Source organism: Silene latifolia, chromosome 6 (assembly GCF_048544455.1).
Source record: "Silene latifolia isolate original U9 population chromosome 6, ASM4854445v1, whole genome shotgun sequence".
NCBI classification, from domain to species: Eukaryota; Viridiplantae; Streptophyta; class Magnoliopsida; order Caryophyllales; family Caryophyllaceae; genus Silene; species Silene latifolia.
The window spans coordinates 86,234,033-86,255,679 of record NC_133531.1 but is presented as its reverse complement, the minus strand read 5'-3'; the positions used below and the strand labels follow the sequence as shown (position 1 = coordinate 86,255,679).

Below are 21,647 nucleotides of genomic sequence, written 5' to 3'. Positions count from 1 at the left end.
GTTTTGCACAACTCTTTCCTTGTTACTAGTCTCCACAATGTCATCCTCAATTTGCTTCTTCGGCCCTTCATAGCTTGTGCCACTCCTCAAATGGATGGCACTCACCGATTCATGTCTTGGGGGATTACTTTGAGGTGGTAATTGCCCCTTTTGTCTTTGAGAGCTAGAAGATGCTAATTGAGTCATTTGGGTTTCCAATATTTTGGTGTAGGTTAGGATGTTATTGATGGTGATGTCTTTTGCTTGACTATCTTTTTGCATTTGAGTGAAAAATTCTTGTTGGTTCTTTTGCATTTGGAGGACCGCTTTTTGAACATCAAAACCTTGGTCATTGGATTGATTGTATGGAGTTTGATTTTGATAACCTTGGTTTTGGTTGTAAAAGGGTTTTTGAGCTTGGTTTCTCATTGGAGGTGGGGTGTATGTTGTTTGAGGATTTTTTAACATTTTGGCTTTTGTATGAGAGATTTGGGTGGAATTTGGTGTTTTCATTGTAATAGTTGAAATAAGGGGTACCACTCTTGCATGCTTGAAAAGCATTCACTTGTTCATTTGTTCCCCTACATTCACTTTGGTCATGTCCCAAAGTTCCACAATTCTCACATATCCCACTTGGGATTGATGAAGATGCTACCATGGCATTAACATGATGCTTTGGTGATTTGGAGGCTTCTTCAAGCTTAGCCATAGCCTTCTCAAACTTCAAATTAACGGTATCAATATGAGCACTAAGTTGAGCACCCAATTGAGTAATAGAGTCCACTTCATGCTTTCCTCCTCTAGTACCCTTTCGAGGCCTACTATATTGTGAGTTATGGACCGTCATTTCCTCAATCTTGTTCCATGTTTGATTATCGTCAACTTCGGTGAACATACCATTTGATCCCATATTGAGAATGTTTCGGGAGTCTTCATAAAGACCATTCCAAAATTGTTGTACCAAGAACCACTCGCTAAGTCCATGATGTGGACAAGATGGCAAGTATCCTTGAATCTCTCCCTTGCTTCATACAAAGATTCTTCGTCCCTTTTTTTGAACCCGGTGATTTGGGCTCTTAACATGTTAGTCTTTACCGGATGATAGAACTTTTTGTAGAAAGCAAGTGCCAATTGCTTCCAAGAGTCAATACCAAGAGTAGCCTTATCAAGGCTCTTTAACCATTGTTTCGTGGTACCAATCAAAGAAAAAGGAAATAAGACCCATCGAATTTGGTCTTGAGTAACTCCGGTTTGAGAAATCGCATCACAATAGTCACAAAAAGTCTCCATATGAGAATGAGGGTCTTCACTAGGCATCCCTCCAAATTGACTTCTTTCGACTAATTGGATAAATGCGGATTTTGCAATGAAATTACCGGTCAAGTGTTGTGGTGTGGGAGTACCATTTGGTAGGTTTTCCTCGGTTAGTACGGAATGTGATGAAAATTTAGGCACTGTGGGTTGATTTTGTGTTGGGTTATCCTCTCCTTCTCTTGCAAAAGGGTTGATGAACTCAATAGTATTTGGTTGAATATCCACAATCTCACCAATACCTCTCAAAGTATTTCTAGCAAGTCTTCTATTGTTGGTCAAAGTTCTTTCAATTTCAAGATCAATGGGTAACAAGTTACATTGTGATCTCCTAGACATGCAAAAAATAAAACAACTCAAAAATAATTAGAACAAACCTTGAGGAGTTTTACTTCCCCAAGGTAAAGAAAGACACAACTAAAAACAATCAAAGAAAATCAAATCAAGTTAACACCATCCCCGGCAACGGCGCCATTTTTGGTCGGATTGCTTTTTCGGTTACTTGTCTTTAAGAGCTACCTAGACCAGAACAATATTTATAACAGCACAAACTACTCTACTTTTAGTAAAGAGGTAAATAAAGGTCGGATCCCAAGGGAAGGGTATTGATGTAGGATTTTCGATTGCAAATGATCGTGTCTAAGGGTGTCACAATTTGGGTTGAGGTAGGAGATCAACTAAACTAAATAGCAATGTAAGTAAAACAAGCAAGATGATTAATATGAGATGTAAACAATTGATTAAAAGCACTAGGGTGTCATGGGTTCATAGGGGATTCATGGGATTTGATCATACAAACATGTTTTCTACTAGATGCAAGCAATTAATGTTGTGATGGGATCGAGTTAGTGTATATCTTACAATCCCTAACAAGGTTTGGGTCCCAGAGCCGAATCGATTAGATTGTACAACACCTACAAGTCGACTTAATCCTCCCTATCCAACTATATGCATGGTCTAATAAGACTCGAGTTGGTTTATGTCTTACAAGTCTCATTGAAAAGGTAAGTGATGGGTAAAAAATGCAAGGATTCATAGGCTCGCATTTCATCAAACATAACATGTGCATACGTTGGAATCACAACAAGCATGCAAATTAATTATGAAAGCATATTAGATTAAGCATGAATCAATCCCCATGTTGGTTTCTCCTAATTTCCCATTAACCCTAGTTAAGGTAACTACTCACTCATTATCAAGTTTAATGTGCTAACAAGGTTGTCAATCATACTAGCAAGGCAAAACATGATGAACAAATGAAGATAATTAACAATAATTAAAAAGGATTAAGAGAGAATTATATCTATAAACATGATTCCAAATAATAAAGCAAAGAATAATAGAAGTAATTGATGATTGATGGAAGATTGTCAATCCTCCAAATAAACCCCAAATAATCTTCAATTACCCAAAATAAATGATGAACAATAGAGAAATTAAGTAAAGATTAAGAAATGAAATTTGTATTAATGCTAAATTAAGAGTTGATTACAAGATTAAGAGAGTATTAAGACTTGATTAGAATAAGATAAAGATGACATGCCAATCTAGGTAGTACAATGGGGTATTTATACTAGAGATTAGGTACAAAGATTAGGGTTACTAAGGGCTTAAATGACTATTAAGACCCTTAAGAAAAGTTGAGGAAGTGCTTCTCTCCAAGGAGATGCTCATCTCCGTTTTGGTAGTCTTCAAGTAATACTCTCGTCCCGAGCATCTTAGCTGAGGGACGGTTGGTTCTAGAGCAGAATCCGAGCTGCTTGTGGGAGGGACGCTCGGACCATTTGCCTCAAGACGAGCGTCTTGGCATCGGGACGCTCGGATTGTAGCAGTGGGAGACGCTTGTCCTGGGCACTGCGACGCTCGGATTGTAGGTTAGCACCTTCTCTTCTTTTCTTATTTCAACAATCCTCGGGCATCTTGTTGGAGATGCAAGGATCCTTTCATCATTGCCCAATCTACTTCATTATCTACATAGGCCTTCTAGCATTGTCTTCCCTTTGATGCTTGGTCATTGAATTCGATCAATTTAGCTCCATTTTGCCATGAAAATGCAAGGTTCATACTTCTTTCCTACCAAGGGATGAAAACCTCAAAGAATATGCAAAACGAAAGACTAAAGATAGTAAATGACCCAATTATGCACTAAAAAGCATAGGAACGAGGCTAATTCGGGGACAAAATATGCTCAAATATGAGTCACATCAACTTTTCTTCTCAATCTTTTTCACAAAAAATTCCTCAAACATGAGTTCACTAATTGGAATTATGAAGGTTGGGCTAATGATTTTAGAAAACATGATACCCAAATACTTGTGGAGATGGGGATTCAACAAATCCTTGCCTTTAGACAAATTTCTCCTCAAATTGCTTTCTTAGACGAATGCTTGAAAAGATGGGATCCTACCCATCATGTCTTTAACTTTCCTGGAGGGGAAATTTGCCCTCTTCCTGAGGAATTTACCATTCTAGGAGGGTGGAACCCTTCTCAAGAGCCTGCTATCCCGGATTTCTTACCAAGATGGGAAACAAAATTATGTGACTACCTCAACTTATCTCGTTCTGAGGTTGACAAAATCATTGATGGAGGGCGAGTTAACATACTTGCCTTATCTTCCAAGTTTAAGGAGACTCATGATCCCAAAATCGCTACTATTTACCGACGACGGGCATTTGGGCTTATCTTGCTTCACCTTTATTGTTTTGAAGGTAGCATGAATGACTTATCGGGCCAGGGTCAAGCCCGTCTAATTTGGATTGTTGAGCAAATGGGAAATGGTTTAAACCCAGCTTGGGTTATTCTTGCCAAAACCATAAGAGGATTGGATGCTCGGAAACACAATCCCGCCTTGCCATATACTGGATCAACCCGAATTCATCAGGTTTGATTTTTCTCTTTTCCTTTTTTTTTTGCTTCTTTTTTTTCCTTTTTTGCCACCGCCTCCTTTCTTTTCAGCGGGCTTTCCATTTTTTTTTGATGTCGGGTTTTTGGCAGGCCTGGCTCTTCGAGCGGCTTGGATTGATTGATAAACCAACTTCAAAGAAGTATCGAGTGATTAGCTTTCCTTCTGGGACACCAAGATGTGGATTTGGTATGACCGCAAACTATTGGCATGATGTGATAACTATTGGAGCTGGGTCCCATATTCGTTGGACTTTGCCATGGCTATCTTTGGACTCTCTTATGGGCCTCTTTGATATGGATAAGACTAGGTATACTACCCTACTAGGCTTAGATCATTCGACCTACATTTATCTGAACCGAGTACTTCGCCAATTCGGTCGTCGACAGGTTCTCCCTAAGATTGAAGCTGCTAGAGGCCCAATCTTTGATGTTAGCCGTTCTAAGTGTCAAAGTTGGTTGCGGGTTTGGCATTCACGGACCATTTGGCTTATGGTCAAACCCGCAGAGACAACATGGGTTTCTAATCCTTATTCGGCATGAACTACTGAGAAATGCTTCGAGATTCGCAAGAAATTGCACAAAGATGATGTTCGAGCTTGGGAGTATCGCCAAGAGGAAGTAGAGAATCAGGCCTATTTCAAGGACATTTTTCTGACTCTGGATAAGATTGGATAAGACCGAAGCTGAGACTGGTGAGGGTTCTAATACTGACCCTAAGACTTCGAATGTTTGGCAAAGATTAGGCTCATCGACCACAATTGGGCCGACACTAGCTGACAAGCTCGGCCCTCGACTGAGTGTGAGAGACCGACTAGGCCCGCGGGAAGAAGATAGGGGTCTTCCGGCGAAATGGGCCAAAGTGAAGATGGGTGAGACATCGTCTCGCGGTGATGGGCCGCGCGACCCGGAATGTAGCTAGGCTTAAGACTTAGTCTTGGCTATATTACTATTATTATTTATATTATGTTGTGTGTTTTCCTTCTCGTTTATGTGATGAGCTTCGCTCGGAAATAAAAGTTGTAATGGGCTTCGCCCGGAATTACAAATAAATAAAAGACTATTATTTATTAAGAATCCCCAATTTCTGCATTCAAAAAATTTCATTTTTGTATTACAAACTTGATGTTTCGGTTGTACTCTTTTCAAGAGTTGCCTACGTATCTGCTTGCGCAGAATCAAACTGAGTTTGTAGTTCTGGTTACAAAGGTATTTAATGCAGTGTTGGCAAATACCGACAACTTATGATTTATTCTAAATGCATTGCAATTTCAAATATTATTTCATAACATTTGAGAATGAGGTCCCTTTTCAAGGGTAGTACTTCTTCAGTTGATCTAAGTTTGTTGGGTTTAAAAAGTCATTCCCATCCAGATCTGTCAATCGAACGGCTCCACCCGACAAAATGTTCTTAACCAAATATGGGCCGGCCCAATTTGGTTTGAATTTAGCCCTCGGGTCTACCAGTAACAATGCACGCACGGATTTCAAGACCAAATCTCCTTCTTTGATTCCTCGGGGTTTGACCTTCTTGTTAAAGGCCCTATGTATCCTCTTCTGGTAGAGTTGTACATGATATAAGGAATTTAAACGGCGCTCATCGAGCATTAATAGAGAATCATATCGAGCTTGGACCCAATCCGCTTCTGGGACCTCACTTTCAAGTAGGATTCTTAGAGACGGTATTTCTAACTCGACTGCTTGAACCGCTTCCATTCTGTTCACCAAATAATATGGGGTTGCCCCCGTTGCTGTCCTTATTGAAGTCCTATACCCCCATAATGCAAAGGCTATCTTCTCAGGCCATTCCCGATAACTATCGGTCATTTTCCTTAGAATAGTTGCGACAGTCTTGTTGGCAGCTTCTACCGCACCATTTGTCTGTGGGCGACAAGGTGATGATTTGTGATGTTTGGTCTTATACTTCTGAAGTATAAGTTCGGTTTCAGCTTAAAAATGGGTACCATGGTCACTTATGAACTCGTGTGGGCCCCATATCGGCAAATAATGTCATTTTGAATGAACTTTGCCGCTTGTTTTGCATTGAGAACCTTGTAGGATTTAGCTTCTACCCACTTCGTGAAGTAGTCAATGGCAACTCAAATGTAGCAATGCCCTCCCGTTCTGGAAGGGTTTACCTTTCCAATTATATCGATTCCCCAGGTTGAAAATGGCCAGGGAGATGGCATAGTGTACAACATCGAAGGAGGTACATGTTGGACATTCGCAAAAATTTGGCAATTATGACAGTGCCTAACATATTTCCGACAGTCCACTTCCATCGTGGTCCAATAGTAACCCAATATCATGATTTTCTGGGCTAACATGTGTGTGTTCATGTGTGGCCCACATTCTCCATCATGGACTTCTTCCATAACCTTCTCGGAAGTTGATTTATCGATACATCGTAAAAGAACTCCTTGGGCGGTCTTTTTGTATAACTGCCTGTCATCGGTCATGATAAATTGGGCCGCCAACATTCAAAGGACCCGCTTTCCTCGTGTATCGAGGTCCGAAGGGTATTCTCCCGTCTCTTTGTATTTCAAGATGGCGGTATTCTAAGGATCGGATTCACTTTCCTCGGGATTGTCGATTGCATTCACGTCTGATGGTGCGGATCTCTCTTCCACACAAATGGGCATACTATCCATATGCTCGGGAATATTGATTAAGGATGCCAATTTTGATAATGCATCGGCAAATTGATTTTCATCTCTTGGAAGATGAACATATTTGACATCATCAAAGAATCGTTCCAATTCCTCGATCCTCGTTTGATAAGGAGCCAAACTTTCACTTTTGATTTTCCAGGACCCGGTTACTTGATTGATTACCAAAGACGAGTCCTCGTGCACTAGAAGTCGTTTCATGCCCAGGTCTAGAGCGCTAAGCAAACCGAGCAAACATGCTTCGTATTCGGCGGCATTGTTGGTGACATTGAAGTCCAATTTGATTGAGACTGGCACATGTTCACCTGTTGGGGAAATGAGGAGAATTCCGACTCTATATCCCATGTAGTTGGATGCTCCATCGAAATATAGGTCCCACACGCCATCTTCTATATGGACTACGTTCTCATCGGGAAATAACCAAGTGTCGATTGCCTCGATTTCTTCAATTGGATTTTCGGTAAGGAAATCGGCCACTACAACTCCTTTTATACCTTTTAAGGGTACGTATTTGAGGTCGAATTCGGATAACATAAGGGTCCATCTTGACATTCTACCATTTAGTACCGGTTTTTCAAACAAGTACTTGATCGGATCCATTTTTGAATAAATGCCAACACTGTAGCTAAGCATGTAGTGCCTTAACTTCTTTGTGGCCCAAACCAAAGCTAAGCATGTCTTTTTAAGTGGAGTATATTTCACTTTATATTCTAAGAACTTTTTACTAATGTAGTAAATTGCTCTTTCTTCTTTGTCAATAGTTTGGGCTAGCATAGCCCTCATTGCGGTATCCGTAACTGTAAGGTACAGTGATAAGGGCAACCCAGATACATGTGGGCTTAGAACTGGAGGTGATGATAACACTTCTTTGACTTTGTCAAAAGCAGCTTGGCATTGTTCATCCCAGATTTCATGTTCTCCAACCTTTAGTTTCTTAAAGATCGGCTCGCATATCATTGTCAGTTTCGCGACAAATCGGCTTATATATTAGACTCGGCCCAAAAAACCTCGGATTTGTTTCTCGGTCCCGGGAGGAGGCATTTCTACGATAGCCTTGATCTTGGATAGGTCCACTTTGATGCCATGGTGGCTAACGATGTGGCCCAATAGTTTACCCGAAGTGACTCCAAATGCACACTTCTGTGGATTTAATCTCATGTTGTATTTTCGCAATCTTTCGAAGAAATTTTGAAGTGCTTCGAGATGACGACTTCGTTCTTTGGATTTCACGATCATGTCATCGACATAAACTTCTACTTCTTTGTGCATCATGTCATGTAGCAACGTCGTTGCTGTCCTTTGATATGTTGCCCCGGCATTGATCAAACTGAAAGGCGTCACGGTATAACAATAGGTTCCCCATTACGTTGTGAATGCGGTTTTGTGCATATCTTCCTCGGCCATTTTTATTTGGTTATATCCGGCATACCCATCCATGAATGATAGAAGAGCGTGATTAGCGGTATTGTCGACCAAAATGTCGATATGAGGAAGTGGGAAATCGTCCTTCGGACTTGCCTTATTTAGATCACGGAAATCCACACAAACTCGGACTTTCCCGTCTTTCTTTGGTACTGGAACGATGTTACCAACCCAATCTGAATATTCCGAGACTTTGATAAACCCGGCTTTGAATTTTTTGTCGATTTCTTCCTTTACCTTTAAAGACCACTCGGTACGCATTCTACGTAGCTTCTGTTTCACTGGCTTAAAACCCGGCTTGATCGGGATTTTATGTTCTGCAATTTCCCGGTCAATTCCCGGCATATCCTTGTAGGACAATGCAAATACATCTTTGAAAGCCCCCAGTAGATTGATAAACCCTCGTCTTTCTTCGGGATCTAATGTAGTTCTTATCTTAAGTTCCTTCTGTTCGACTAAGGTTCCCATATTAGTGGTTTCGGTATCTTCAATTACCGAGCTTCGTTCTTTGGTCGTATTCTTCCAACCCTTTAACCAATTGTGGAGGCGGTTCTACCTCCTCATCATCTTCAATTAATTCGTCTCTGGCCTTATTCTCAATGTCATTACTAAAATAATCATTTTCAAAAATTGAACTGCAATGTAAATAAAACAAGTCATAAGCAAACTGGTCCATTTTATTATTAATTTGAAAATTCGCGAAATACGATAACATTTGGGCCAACTGATCAGAATTCAGTTGTGGAATAGGGGTATTCAGGACAGGCCCCGGAATACCAGCATGAGAAGGGAAGACTGGGGATGGGGTTTTTTCAACACTCGACTCCTTAGACTCAGACTTAGGACTCGACTCGGACTCAGGCTCGGACTCGGACTCAGATTCGGAACCAGTTTAATCATCTGGGTTGAATATCTCGCCTTCTCCAGTAGTCAATTTGAATAAAACCCCTTTGTTGTCGGTCCATTTAATGGTTTTCCGCCATCCGGAGCTAGTCCTCTGAGGATCTACCTCGGAAATGAGGGTAGATGGATCGAACCTTTCACTTCTAAGGATCATGTTTACCAAACTTTTGTTCGGTATCTCAATTTTCCTCTCTTCTCCGAAGAGAAGGCCCAAAGCCCTATTATCAGTGATTGGGGCCGGTTTTGTCTTAGTCGGCATCACGGTTATGATATCCTCGGGGATGTAGTAACAATCTCGGAATATTTCAATCCCGGGAAGTAGTCTCTTATGCTTCCAATCATAAATGGGTTCGGGAAAATCCAAGAAAAGCTTTTTCACGCCGCCCTCGTAAAGTATCCATTTAAAGTAAGGGCATACGGTTCCATTTCAATTTCCTAGTCTTCGATCGGTTTCTTACTCTTCTTGAGATAATCTTTCTTGGTGGGTTTATATCCAAGCCCAAATGTCATCCCTTTGTCCATGGGTAGTTTGACTTCAAATTTATTTTCTCTTCGAGGGTATAATGATAAACCAAAGTATTTTCCGGTTTTGAAAACGACCTCGCAAACGCGACTATTTGTGTATAGGTCCATATTCTCCAACTCGGGATTGAGCTCGATGGTGTTGGCTACTTCGAACCCACACAGATCGTTGGGGGGATCGTCCCTCACTTCGGAAGTGATATACCCTCCGGCCACTAGAATTAGAGTAGCATTGATGGTAATGACCTCACCCTTGAACGGGATTTTGATTTTTCGATGTAATGTTGAAGATACGGCCCCTACCGCATGTATCCAAGGTCTACCCAATAGCAAATAGAAGGATGAAGCGACATATATCACCTGACATGCTATTTCTTGTTCCGTGAATCCAACCCGAATCATTATGTTGACTAGTCCGGACACTCGACGTACTGTACCATCGAAAGCCCAAACCGTTTGATGGGTTGGTATGATGTCATTCTTTTCAAGGCCCAAAATGTGAGCAGTCTTCAAAGGAAGGACATTTACAGCGGGCCCTTCATCGACTAAAGTCATCGGAATGTGTTTGTTTCGACATATAATAGCAATATAAAGAGCCAAGTTGTGTTGAGGCCCAAACGGAGGAAGATCCTCATCTGAAAATGTCACGGCATTGGTGAGCCTTGGTCAGATGATGGAAGTAACCATGTTGTCGGGAGTGACATTTGGTGACACGGTCATATTCATAAGAGCTTGAAGTAAAGCTTGTCGGTGTTCAAATGAACTCAACATGAGTTGCCAAATGGATACATCGGCCTTAGTCTTTTGGAGTTGCTTGATTAGGGAAGCCTCGGAGGTCGTCCCTTCACCAAGAACCTCGATTGTTGCAGGTTCTTTGGAGGACACTTTTTCAGGGATGTCCCTTAGAACTAGAGGCATGGCTTGCCTTCTCGATGCGAAATGGGCGCCCAGATCGAGTCAAATGATTAGACTCATGGGCTTATTTCCTTACTTGTTGGATTTCTACTTGTGTGCGAGGAATAGTAGCACCCTTAGTAAGGTATATATCATCCTCATCATCGGCCCAAAGACCGTTAACTTCGTTGGTATTTCCGGATAGATAAGGAGTACAATCTATAGCAAAATTCCCAATTTGATTTCATTCTTTGGGCTTGGTAGGTACTTAGAGCAATCCACAAATATACTCCTGATGTACACTCCCTTTAGATAACACGAGCGAGTGCGACGAAAATGATCAACATTATCTTCGACAGTGATGAAATTGACATGGTCACCAAATGGGTTAGTGACGTTGTTGGGCTTTGTAGTCGGGATTGGAAGCGTTCCGTTCTCAATCATATCTTGGATTTCATGCTTTAGCTTAAAGCAATTCTCGATGTCATGACCCTTTCCTTGATGGTAGGCACAATAAGCATCGGGTTTGTACCATTTCTTTCGTTGTTCAACCAGTATATCGGGAATTAGACCAATGGGCTTTAGCTTTCCTTGGCCCATTAGTCTTTGAAGAGCATAAGCATAGGTACACCCAATATCAGTAAATACTCATGGGCTTTGGCGTTTTGGCCTTTTGGACCCATTTTCAAGTGTATTAATGGCTTCCACAAAGTTAGTAGTTGTGAGAGCCTTACCTTTAGAAGATGATCCCGGGTATCCCTTAGGTTTTTCGACTTCAGTGGCTCTAAGATCGTCTTAGACTTTCCTTCCACTTCGGGCCAATTCTTTAAAAGAATTGAAGTTATGGTACTTGAGAGCATCTCGGTAGACGGGTCGTAAATTCTTTATGAACCTATCCACCATTTCAACCTCATCGGGCTTCTTAGCTAGCTTCACACTTTCACCACGCCACCTTGAATAGAACTCTGTGAAACCTTCCTTTTCTTTTTGGGTCATCACCTCTAATTTTCTCATAGAGGTTTGGATTTCCACATTATCAGCATAGTGTCTGCAAAATTCCACTGTGATGTATTCCAAAGTGGGAAAATTCTTTAGGTCTAAGTTGTAGAACCATGCTTTTGGGTGAGTACCCAAGGATTGAGCAAATATTTTAGAGAGCATTTCAGCAGGTACTCTCTTCAAAGCTAGGTAATCCTTGTAGGACTTAGCATGATGGACCGGATCCTCAGTACCCTCAAACTTTGGAATATCAGTAAGTGTGAAGTTTGCGGATAGCTTGTCTAGAACTGGAGTATAGGTCCTTGCATTTTCGAAATGGATACTTTTCCCTTGGGCTAATTTCAATCTATCTTCGATAAACTGAAACCGCTTCTCCAAATCGTATTGAGGTGGGACGGATGAGTCGGTGAGCTTGGACTTGATATTCTCAATCCGAGCCATCATACGTTCCATTGTCGCACTAAGCTTGTTGATTGCGTCTTCCATTACTTTAAGTCGGGTATTCGGCGGCCTTTCTACAAGAAAACCCGCACCAATCAATATTTTGGATAAAACCTGCACACCTTGGACTTGACCCATATGAGAAGACTCGGACTTGAACAAGACTATAGGTTCGACCCCTAGGTTCATTTTGACATGGGTTATACTTATGGTTGACTTTAGACATCGGTTTGACACAAACTTGGGATTTTAACGAGATTCGACGGCATAACGACTCGATTTTAGACTAGGCTTGGTATCACCAAACCCGTGATTGGACCGTGTATGGCCCATGGGTTCGATGGAGGGACGCCTATGTGGGCTAGTTGAGGCGTTCCTTGTGGTTTGACTTGGACTCATGTGATTTGGACCCAAGATTTTAACTTGTGTGATCCAAATGTGTCATATCCTATATTCTTTAGGACATGGGGTAGTTGACTTTGTATAGTTAAGACATTACCTTAGACTCGACTCAATTTCATGCTTGATTAAGAATCGAGGATTTAAATGGGTTGGATTAATTTAAAAAACGTTGTATTGAATTTTTAAATCAAAATGGGCATTATAATAACGGCCTAAAAATGTCCCTTTTAGATCGTTTTTGAAATTTGAAATATTGAAAATGCTATTTTCGAAAATTCGGATCAAAAATAGAGTTAAAATATGGGTAAAAATCTTAACTCTATTACTTCGCTTAGGAAGTGATCCTTTCGAAAGTTCGGGATAGAGTTAAAATATGGATGAAATCATAACTCTATTTAGGCATTATTTCGCCTTGGAAAATGGATCTTCTTTCAAAAGATGATGAGTTTAAAGACTCAGGATTGAAATAGGGTATGTAATTTTCGGAAATTTGGGTAAAAAGACGGACCAAAATTTCGAGTTTGACTGATTGAAATTAATTTGAATTTTCGAAAACAGAAGCCTATTCTAGACACGGGATTTTCGAAAATTGGTTTGAAAAACATGACTCAGGATCAAGCAATCACGTAGTCATTCACATATTATGGATGCTATGCATGGCCTAGACTCTTCTAAGTCTCGGTCGGTCTTCTAAAGTGGGTCTATGTCAATGATTCTGCTTCATTAGGGAAGAGAAGACCCGTCATAAGTATTGTACAAAATGGTCGGGAATCCACTTGCTAACCTCCACGAAACCACCTTGGTCTTTAAACCGGACATAGTGGACGTCATCAAGTAACAATGCAATCGATACACGAGCTTGATGGTCCTCCTAAAGTCTCAATTAGGGTTTATGCATGATAAACAAAAATAAAATATGAACTAGGTAAACCTAATAGCCATTATTTTCTATTTTCAAGCTTCAAGTCCCCAGCGGAGTCGCCAAATTTTGGACAAGGGAAATTTACATCCACGTGAGAATATGTGATTTAGAGTCGCCACTAAATTTTTAAATGGAATTTAGAAACCAAGTAGAGATTTAGGTTCGTTTGAGTTTACGTGTTAGGAAGTTTGATTAAATTCTATAATTAACACCCAACCCCGCCCGTTGCAATAACGGTCTCTACTAATAGAAAACAATGGCTATATTGGCTACGAGTTCATATATGCAATCGTCGAGTTATTTAGCATGTGAAGTTCATTAACTATTCAGTAAATAAACAAAAAAGGAGATAGAGAAGAAGGTTTACTTATCTATAGCATAGATAGATTAGCAAACATTAGTTGCATAACAATTACAATAACAATTGCAAATCAAACAACAAACGAGTGCAAAAGAGCAAACCAAGGAGAGCACGTATAACGAGGTTGGCCGAGACCTACTCGGTCAATTTGGGATTATACAAGACCTATTCTAAGTCAAGTCGGGTTTCATTCATGTGACATGTGGTGAACAATCAAGTTAGATTAAGTTATTTCATAATTAATCTGATTAAAACAAACACGCAATCTCCGCTTTAATTATTTCATAACTAAATTAGACATGTGAGTTAATAAAAAAGATTTCATCTTTTATAGGTTAACATGCCAAAAAATATCAGATCTAAACAAATTCTAAGATAGATCTAATAAAAGAACATAATCAAACAAGTTATATGCTTAATTGAAATAAACATGTGATATGTGCAACAAGATTGTCAGAAATCGTTCTAATTCCTAACAGAAAATAAATCCACATATAATATAAGCAATCCATTGTCAAGAGAAGAGTTAAAGTGAAGTGTGGAAATGTTGCTGATCAACCAGGCTGTGGTTGGCTGCAAATTATGGGAGTGAATTGAGTGCTTGTAATGGGATTCGATCCCTGCCCCTCTTGTAACTATTTTCTTAGTTTTTGATATATAATATACTCACATTACACCAAAAAAAAAAAATATAAGCCATCCATCGGCATTAACAACAACATATGATATCCCATCCTCCTTCATACATAAATTATATCATAATAATATCGAAATCAACATGCAAACGAGTTAAGCAACGATATAAACAATATATGATAATAATTGAAGAAAACGAAATAAAGAAGGAAAAAAGAGAAAGTGATTATTACACCCTCAGCCTATATGTATCGTTGACAAAGTCTTCATGTCGTAATTGATTGTAGATATTGTCTCGAGGGGCCGCCTTCGACGAGTTTGTTTGCAAAATCGAAATCTTCTTAGAAAATAAAGGTTGATTTTGTTTTTAGCTTTTTCAATTCGTTACTAATCCGATTTTAGATCCGAAAGATGTTTTAGAAACCTAATAGAGTCTAGTTTTCAGATCAGGGATTTAGGTCAGGTCGTTTCAGGGTTTTAGGTACAAAATTTTAGGGTTTGTGTCTCGGTGTCTAGTGATTTGATGAGGGTTTGAACTTTGAATTGTATTAGTTTTCCATTTTTTTCAAATGAAGGATGAATGAAGGGTATTTATAGTGAAAAGCTTGCTTGGGGAAGGGTTTTGGTGGATTGGACGTTCACACAAAAAAAAATAAAGAGTATTTTCTAATTTTTAAACTCCTTCCAGATTCAAATACATTCTCTTAACAAAAAAAAGATATCGATTGAATTGTGGAAAGTAAGGAAGTCTTACTCTCACACGTTTGGAATAAGTAATGTGAACGTGATTTACGAGCTTATTTTAATGAGTTGTACTTTCCTAAAAGATAAATTTATCAGGTATGGAAAAGATACCAACAAATATTTTACCTTAAAGAAAGATTGGATTGAAATTAGGAAAGTGGAATAAACTCTTTTTGGCAGTTTGTGTGGTTCGAAATTTTGGAGGCTTTTTATGGTTATTTTCTGAGTTGGAAGCTCCTAAAATAATATTAATTAGTCTTATTAATATTATAGATAGGTTTCCTACTAGAATTGGAAAGTTTGGATTGAATTTATGGAAGGAAGAATAACAACTTCTTAGAAGTTGTAATTCACGGTTTTGGCAATGAATTAGGAGTAGTATTTGACTGACATTTTTAACTGAATAAGGCTTAGTGGGTAGGCTTGAGTGTCTATTTTGGATAGGTGTTAGTTCGAGCTCGAGCTTCGAGGCACAAGGTAGGTCGATCCGACCGTAAGTGAGCAAAGATCGGGGCTCGGGCTTGGTTTGGGTAGTTGTGTCGATGGGAGGTATAAGGTGGGCTAAAAATGGTAGGTTGGGTTACGAGCAAGGATATTTGAACACTAGACTCTCTGTAGATGAAAATCGGTTAGAAATCTTTCTGAAAATCGGGTCAAAATGAGCTCAAAATCGAGCTCCAAATCGAGCTGTTTCGAGCTAGAAATCGTAACGAAACTCGAGTTTTTCTAATCGAGATTTAAAATGCAATTTAAAATGAATTTTCAAATCAAAATAAACTAAATGACAAAAAATAATATTTATTTTATTTTCAATATCAATAAAAATAAATATGGATAAATAAATTCAAATTTAGGTAAAATAAAATGAATTCATTTGAAATGTGAAAACTAATTTAAAATTTCATTTAAATTATTTAAATTCCTCGTCGCTAACGCCCATTCTACATCGAAAATGAGCACGGAATAATGACTAAGTCAAACAATTGTGTACATGTCGTCTTATCATCATTGGGTGTTGGTCGGAATTTCTATAGATGCCAATATCGACAGATACGGGTATCTACACTATGCCATAGAAGGTACGGACATTTCAACTTACGTGCACTCCCTGACTTACACAAGCAACATATCGTGCAAGATTTCCCAATTATTCAATCAACCAAAAAGCTATGTGAGTCGTGTCAACTTTGAAAGCAACATCGTCTACCATTTCCGATGGGCCAAGCATCGAGGGCAAGTGAAAAACTAGAGCTTGTTCACACAGACGTATGCGGTCCTTAAAGAACTTTATCTCATCTTGGAAACAGGTACTTTATCCTGTTTAATGATGACTTTACTTGAATGACTTGGGTATATTTTATGAAACAAAAATCAAAAGTATTCAAAGTCTTTCAGAAATTCAAAGCTCTCGCTGAAATCAAAGCGGGTGCAAATTAAAGATGATTAGATCCGACCGCGGGAAACAATATACTTCTTCACAATTTGACTAGTTTTGTGAAGATGAAGGTGTAGAACATCAGCTAGCGGCAGGATTGATGTGACTCTTAATTGTGCACATTCAGTCCCCTAATTGAACTTATTTTGCATACTAATATATCATTTCATGGCCATTTTATCCGTCAATTTCTTCCTATTTTGCTTTCCTGGTGTATTTTATATGTTTTGTAGGAAAAGAAGATAATGAGGCGGAATTCCCGTCTCCTCTGCATATTTGGAAGCTTGTTGATGATATTGGATGGACTAGTAAGAAACAGGAGGCAAGAACGACGACCATCAAAGCAAGAATAAGGAGTATGCAAAAGGGTGTGAAGCAAGGATTACACTGAGGAACAATCCGAGCGGCTCGTGCAAAAGACGCTCGTCTCCTCCTCTCATGATCCGAGCGTCCCGTGCAAAAGACGCTCGTATCCTCCCCTCACAATCCGAGCGTCTCCCTTCTTGATCCGAGCGGATCGTGACAGCACTAGCGCGATATGCTCATCTCCTCGCAAGACTTGCATTTCTCCACTTTAAAACTTAGCATTGTTATTTACTAATTTATCCTTACTTAACCTAGTAATGCACCACTATATATAGTCCATTTATAATAATCAAGATTATCAAGTTCCCATAGTAGAAAGTTCTCTTAGATTAGATTAGAAGTAGATTAGAATAGATTAATCTCAATCATTCCACAAAATTACATATTAATCTTTCCTTAATCCTTGTTCAAGTTTATTATTATTGGGTAATTGAAGATTATTGGTTTATTATTGGAGAATTGACAACTCTTCATCAATCAATCAAGTTCTCTTCTTTTATTTTTTGCTTTATTATTTGGAATCATCTTCATAGGTATAATTCTCTTTTACCCTTGTTTAATTATTGTTAAATCACATCATTTATTCATCATGTTTTGCTTTGTTAGTATGATTGACAACCTTATTAACATGCTAAACTTGATCATGAGTGAGTAGTTTCCTTATCTAGGATTAATGGGGAATTAAGGGAAACAAACATGGGGATTGATTCATGCGTAATCTAATATGTTTTCATAATTAATTTGCTTGCTTGTTGTGATTCCAGCTTATGCACATGTTATGTTTGATGAAATGCGAGCCTATGAATCCTTGCATGTTTTACCCATCTTTTATCTTTTCAGTGAAGCTTGTAAGACATAAACCAACTCGAGTCTCATTAGACCATGCATATAGTTGAATAGGAAGGACTAAGTTGACTTGTAGGTGTTGTACAATCTAATCGATTCGGCTCCGGGACCCAAACCTTCTTAGAGATTGTAAGCTTATACACCAACTCGATCCCATCACAACAATAAGTGCTTGCATCTAGTAGAGAACATGTTTGTATAATCAACTCCCATGAATCCCATATGAACCCATAACATCCTAGTATCCTTCATTATTTGTCTACACCATTACTTGCTTGTTTTACTTTGTTGCTTGCATTAGTTTAGAACACAACTACAAACCCAAATCAATCGTGACACTAGCATAAATTGAGATAGATAGACTTAGAACCCAAAGCACACCGTCCCGTGGATCGACCTCGACTTAACCACTAACTAGTTGTTTGTTGACAATTGTAAATGTGTTTGATTGGGCGTACAACGACACGCTCACGTCAAAATGGCGCCGTTGCCGGGGACGGTGTTATGTGATTAAGTTCTTACTTGTTTGTCTATTTTTATTTGTGCTTTAACCTTGAGGAACTTGTCCCTCAAGGTTCGTTTTTACCGGTTTTATTGTAGTTTCCATGTTTGTAGTTGCATCTTTATCTTAGCCATGATGATGACCCAAAATTTGATATATGGAGTATGTGATGGATCTTTCGAGTATGATTATGGATATGGGGAGTTTGAGGAGCAAGTCAACACAAACCTACCTTACTATTCATACAATGAAAATCCTAACTACTACCCCAAATTTTCCCACCAAAATCACCACATCCAATATCCACAACAACCACCCAACCAATACCCACTTCATAATGAATTTCAATTGCCACAATATAACCATTTTCACACCCATCCACAACAAGAAGATGAACCCATTTAAAATGTGATTCTCCAAATGATGGGAGAGCAACAAAACTTCTTCAAACAAATGCTAGAGGAGAGCCAAAATAGGGACAATGTTCTTCAAGGCATTGTTACCCAAGGTGAGGAGTTGGAGATTCAAATTGCCCAAATAAAGGAAGCCCAAGTAACTGCTCCTCACCATTCCTTAGACGTTGATCATAAATGCAAGTTTGAAGGATTTACCTTTGATGAGAAGTGGGAAGAGTCAATCCTTTTGAGCTCTTGTGAGTATGAAAGTGTTGTATTTGATGAAGAAGACACGAGATTGAGTAAGCCAGATATTCTTACCCTTTGTGAGTATGAGGGTGTATCCTTTGATGTGAATATTGAGATGGTGAAGGAAGGATTATTGAGGAAAGATGAAGCCCCCATTTATGATTCCTATGAAGATAGCCATGATGACAAGATCGTGTTTTGCAAGAACTTATGGGATAAGGAAGAGGAAGCTCGTGAGATCACTCTACTTGAAGAGCCTATCCTTGAGAAATTTGAGATATCTTATCATGAAGAAGAAGAATGCCCCTTCCCTATTGCCTATGAAGACTATCTTACACCCATCATGGAACCTATGATTGTTGGAGATGATATGGTGGACCTTCTCCAAAAGGTCAAAACGTCATATAAAGGGTACTTGGTGGAAAAGCTCAAGAACAAACTTGCAAATGAAGCCACTTGTGGAAATTTCGCATCCGCAATTTCAACGTCCAAAGAATCCGGTCATCAATGTTACAAGAATTCTCCTTCTACTTTGGAAGGATTGAAAAATCAAAATGCTATCATCATCACCAAAATTGAAAGAGAAGATGGCAAGTGGAAGTCTGTGGATGAAAATAAGCCATACTTCATACCTAGTGTTGATAAGAATCATGGGCTTGTTGGTTTGAAGCATCCCAAGTATTCAAGTGCCAAGAGAAAGGTGAAAAAGAAAATGAATGACAAATTCCCTTGGCCAATCTTTATTTTGAAGTTAAGCAAACCATACTTATGCTTATTTGGGGCTTGTTCACAAGCCTTTGTTCTTCTAAGAGCCTTGAGCTCTATGGACAAAGAATCTCGACAATTTGAACTAGTTTGGTGGAGTCCTATCTCAAACCACCATTTGTAAAATATTCCTTCCCATAATCTTTGCATTGTATAATATTGTATATAAATTTGCATTTCTTACATTTCCTTACATGAGAGTAGTAAGAGAGGGTTTCTTACCCATTTATTGAGCATAATTTCAGAAAGAGATAAGAGGGAATCACAAAAGGGTGCAAGGGAACGATTTTTGAATCAAAAGAAGAAAGGATTGGGAAAGACGGCACAAGACGCTCGTCCCGAGAGCAGGATGCTCGTCCAAAGCCTTGTCCTGAGCACTAATCAGCACTGACTAAGAATTCGCTCGGATTCACGAGAAGACGCTCATCTCGATAGGGAAGACGCTCGTATCAGACCTGAGACGCTCGCCTTGAGCTTGGACTTGCAAATAATTTTTCGCTGGAAGAGAGTCATCTCGGATTCATGAGAAGACGCTCGACCCAGATGAGACGCTCGTCTCAGACAGGATACGCTCGTCCCCAGCCGATCTCAGAAGTACCAAGATCTCAGACTAAGAATCCGCGTGTCCTCTTACCAAGACGCTCGGATTGTTCCTCGAAGACGCTCATCGCCCTCACGGGACGCTCGGATCTCCCTGATTTTAGCTGGAAACCTCGTGAAATCCGCCCGAGCCCGACCCTTATCCGCTCGTCTTCCACCTCCTTTTCTTTATAAACACCCCCACCTGAAGGAAAAGTATATCTTTATACATACTAACATACTCATATATGTCGAAATTAATTTGTCATAAAATTAAATACGGATTTTATGCATGCAAACAATATAATAAAATAGAGAAGAAATCATATCCTTACATTGAAATTTCGGTTCAAATGGGCACAAAAGCAATCTCCTTTTCTTTTGTTCTTGAGCTTTCCTTTAATGGAAGAACAAGATCCAAGTATAGGATCTCTCCTTAGGAATAATACCCAAAGCTAACTCTCAATCTAATTAATATTATTTGAGATAGTATAATATTAATCTTGTGAAAAATTGAACCAAAAATATTTGGTTTTAGGTTCTCAAAACCGGTTGAGAGAAGAGGAGAGGAAGAGGAATTATTTTATCTCTCTAAAATAATTATATCAAGTGAATGAATAAATTATCTCACACACTATTCCATATAGTGAATGATAAAAATAATAAGTAAAAGAACCCTTGTTCTTTCCAAGGGAAAACCGGGTAGGGTGAAGGGAGATGGCCAATGCATGGTCTTTGTGTTCTTACACAAAAGACACTAGGTGTGCATGCCTAAATTAGAGAAATAATGATGAATTCCACTAATCTAAATTAACACAATATGTTAATTATGCCCAATATTTCGGTCCACATTGTAATATGGATTCCATATTATTTTTGTCAAATGTCAATATGTCACATGTCACATGTAACATAAATTGTTTATGTATTTTTAACATATTAAAAATCAACGTATTAATAAAAATACGTCATATACAACAATCAACTTAGTAATTCAAAATTACTTGTACCAAAATATTTCACCAGTTTATAAATCGAATTTATAATAATTCATTCAAATTCAATTGTTTCTTTAAACAATAATTTCATCCGGGTAATGATACAATTCGATTACTCAGACCGTATCTCATTTAATCACATTTCAATTTGATACGTAAATTTTACTTCCAAAATCGTCCGTCAATTTTTCAGGTAATTTAATTAACTCGTAACATTATACGATTAATTAAATGATCAATTAAGAGTATTGCCCTATAGGTATGACCTAGGGGGTCAACTGATCACCACCGTCGCACGACAGTAATGTCAAACTCTAGTCAGCCAATCATTACCGATATATGTTGACCAGTTGACAGTATAAATACTTCCCAATTGTATTCTTTAAAATGATATTTAATAATGAT

General features: G+C 38.9%; 1 protein-coding gene and 1 non-coding gene across 2 annotated transcripts; one reads left to right on the top strand and one right to left on the bottom strand.

The window, feature by feature from the left end:
- Positions 1–956: 956 nt before the first annotated feature.
- On the top strand, positions 957–1,062 carry LOC141588925 (small nucleolar RNA R71). Its single transcript, XR_012519891.1, has one exon. It is a non-coding gene; the product is annotated as a small nucleolar RNA R71 (small nucleolar RNA).
- Positions 1,063–6,750: 5,688 nt separating this feature from the next.
- LOC141588321 (uncharacterized) lies at positions 6,751–7,818 on the bottom strand. Its single transcript, XM_074409768.1, has 2 exons — positions 7,564–7,818; positions 6,751–7,446 (listed from the first exon to the last, which is right to left on the bottom strand). The coding sequence occupies exons 1-2, from the start codon at positions 7,816–7,818 to the stop codon at positions 6,751–6,753; spliced, it is 951 nt and encodes a 316-aa protein (XP_074265869.1).
- Between the last annotated feature and the right edge of the window lie 13,829 nt (positions 7,819–21,647).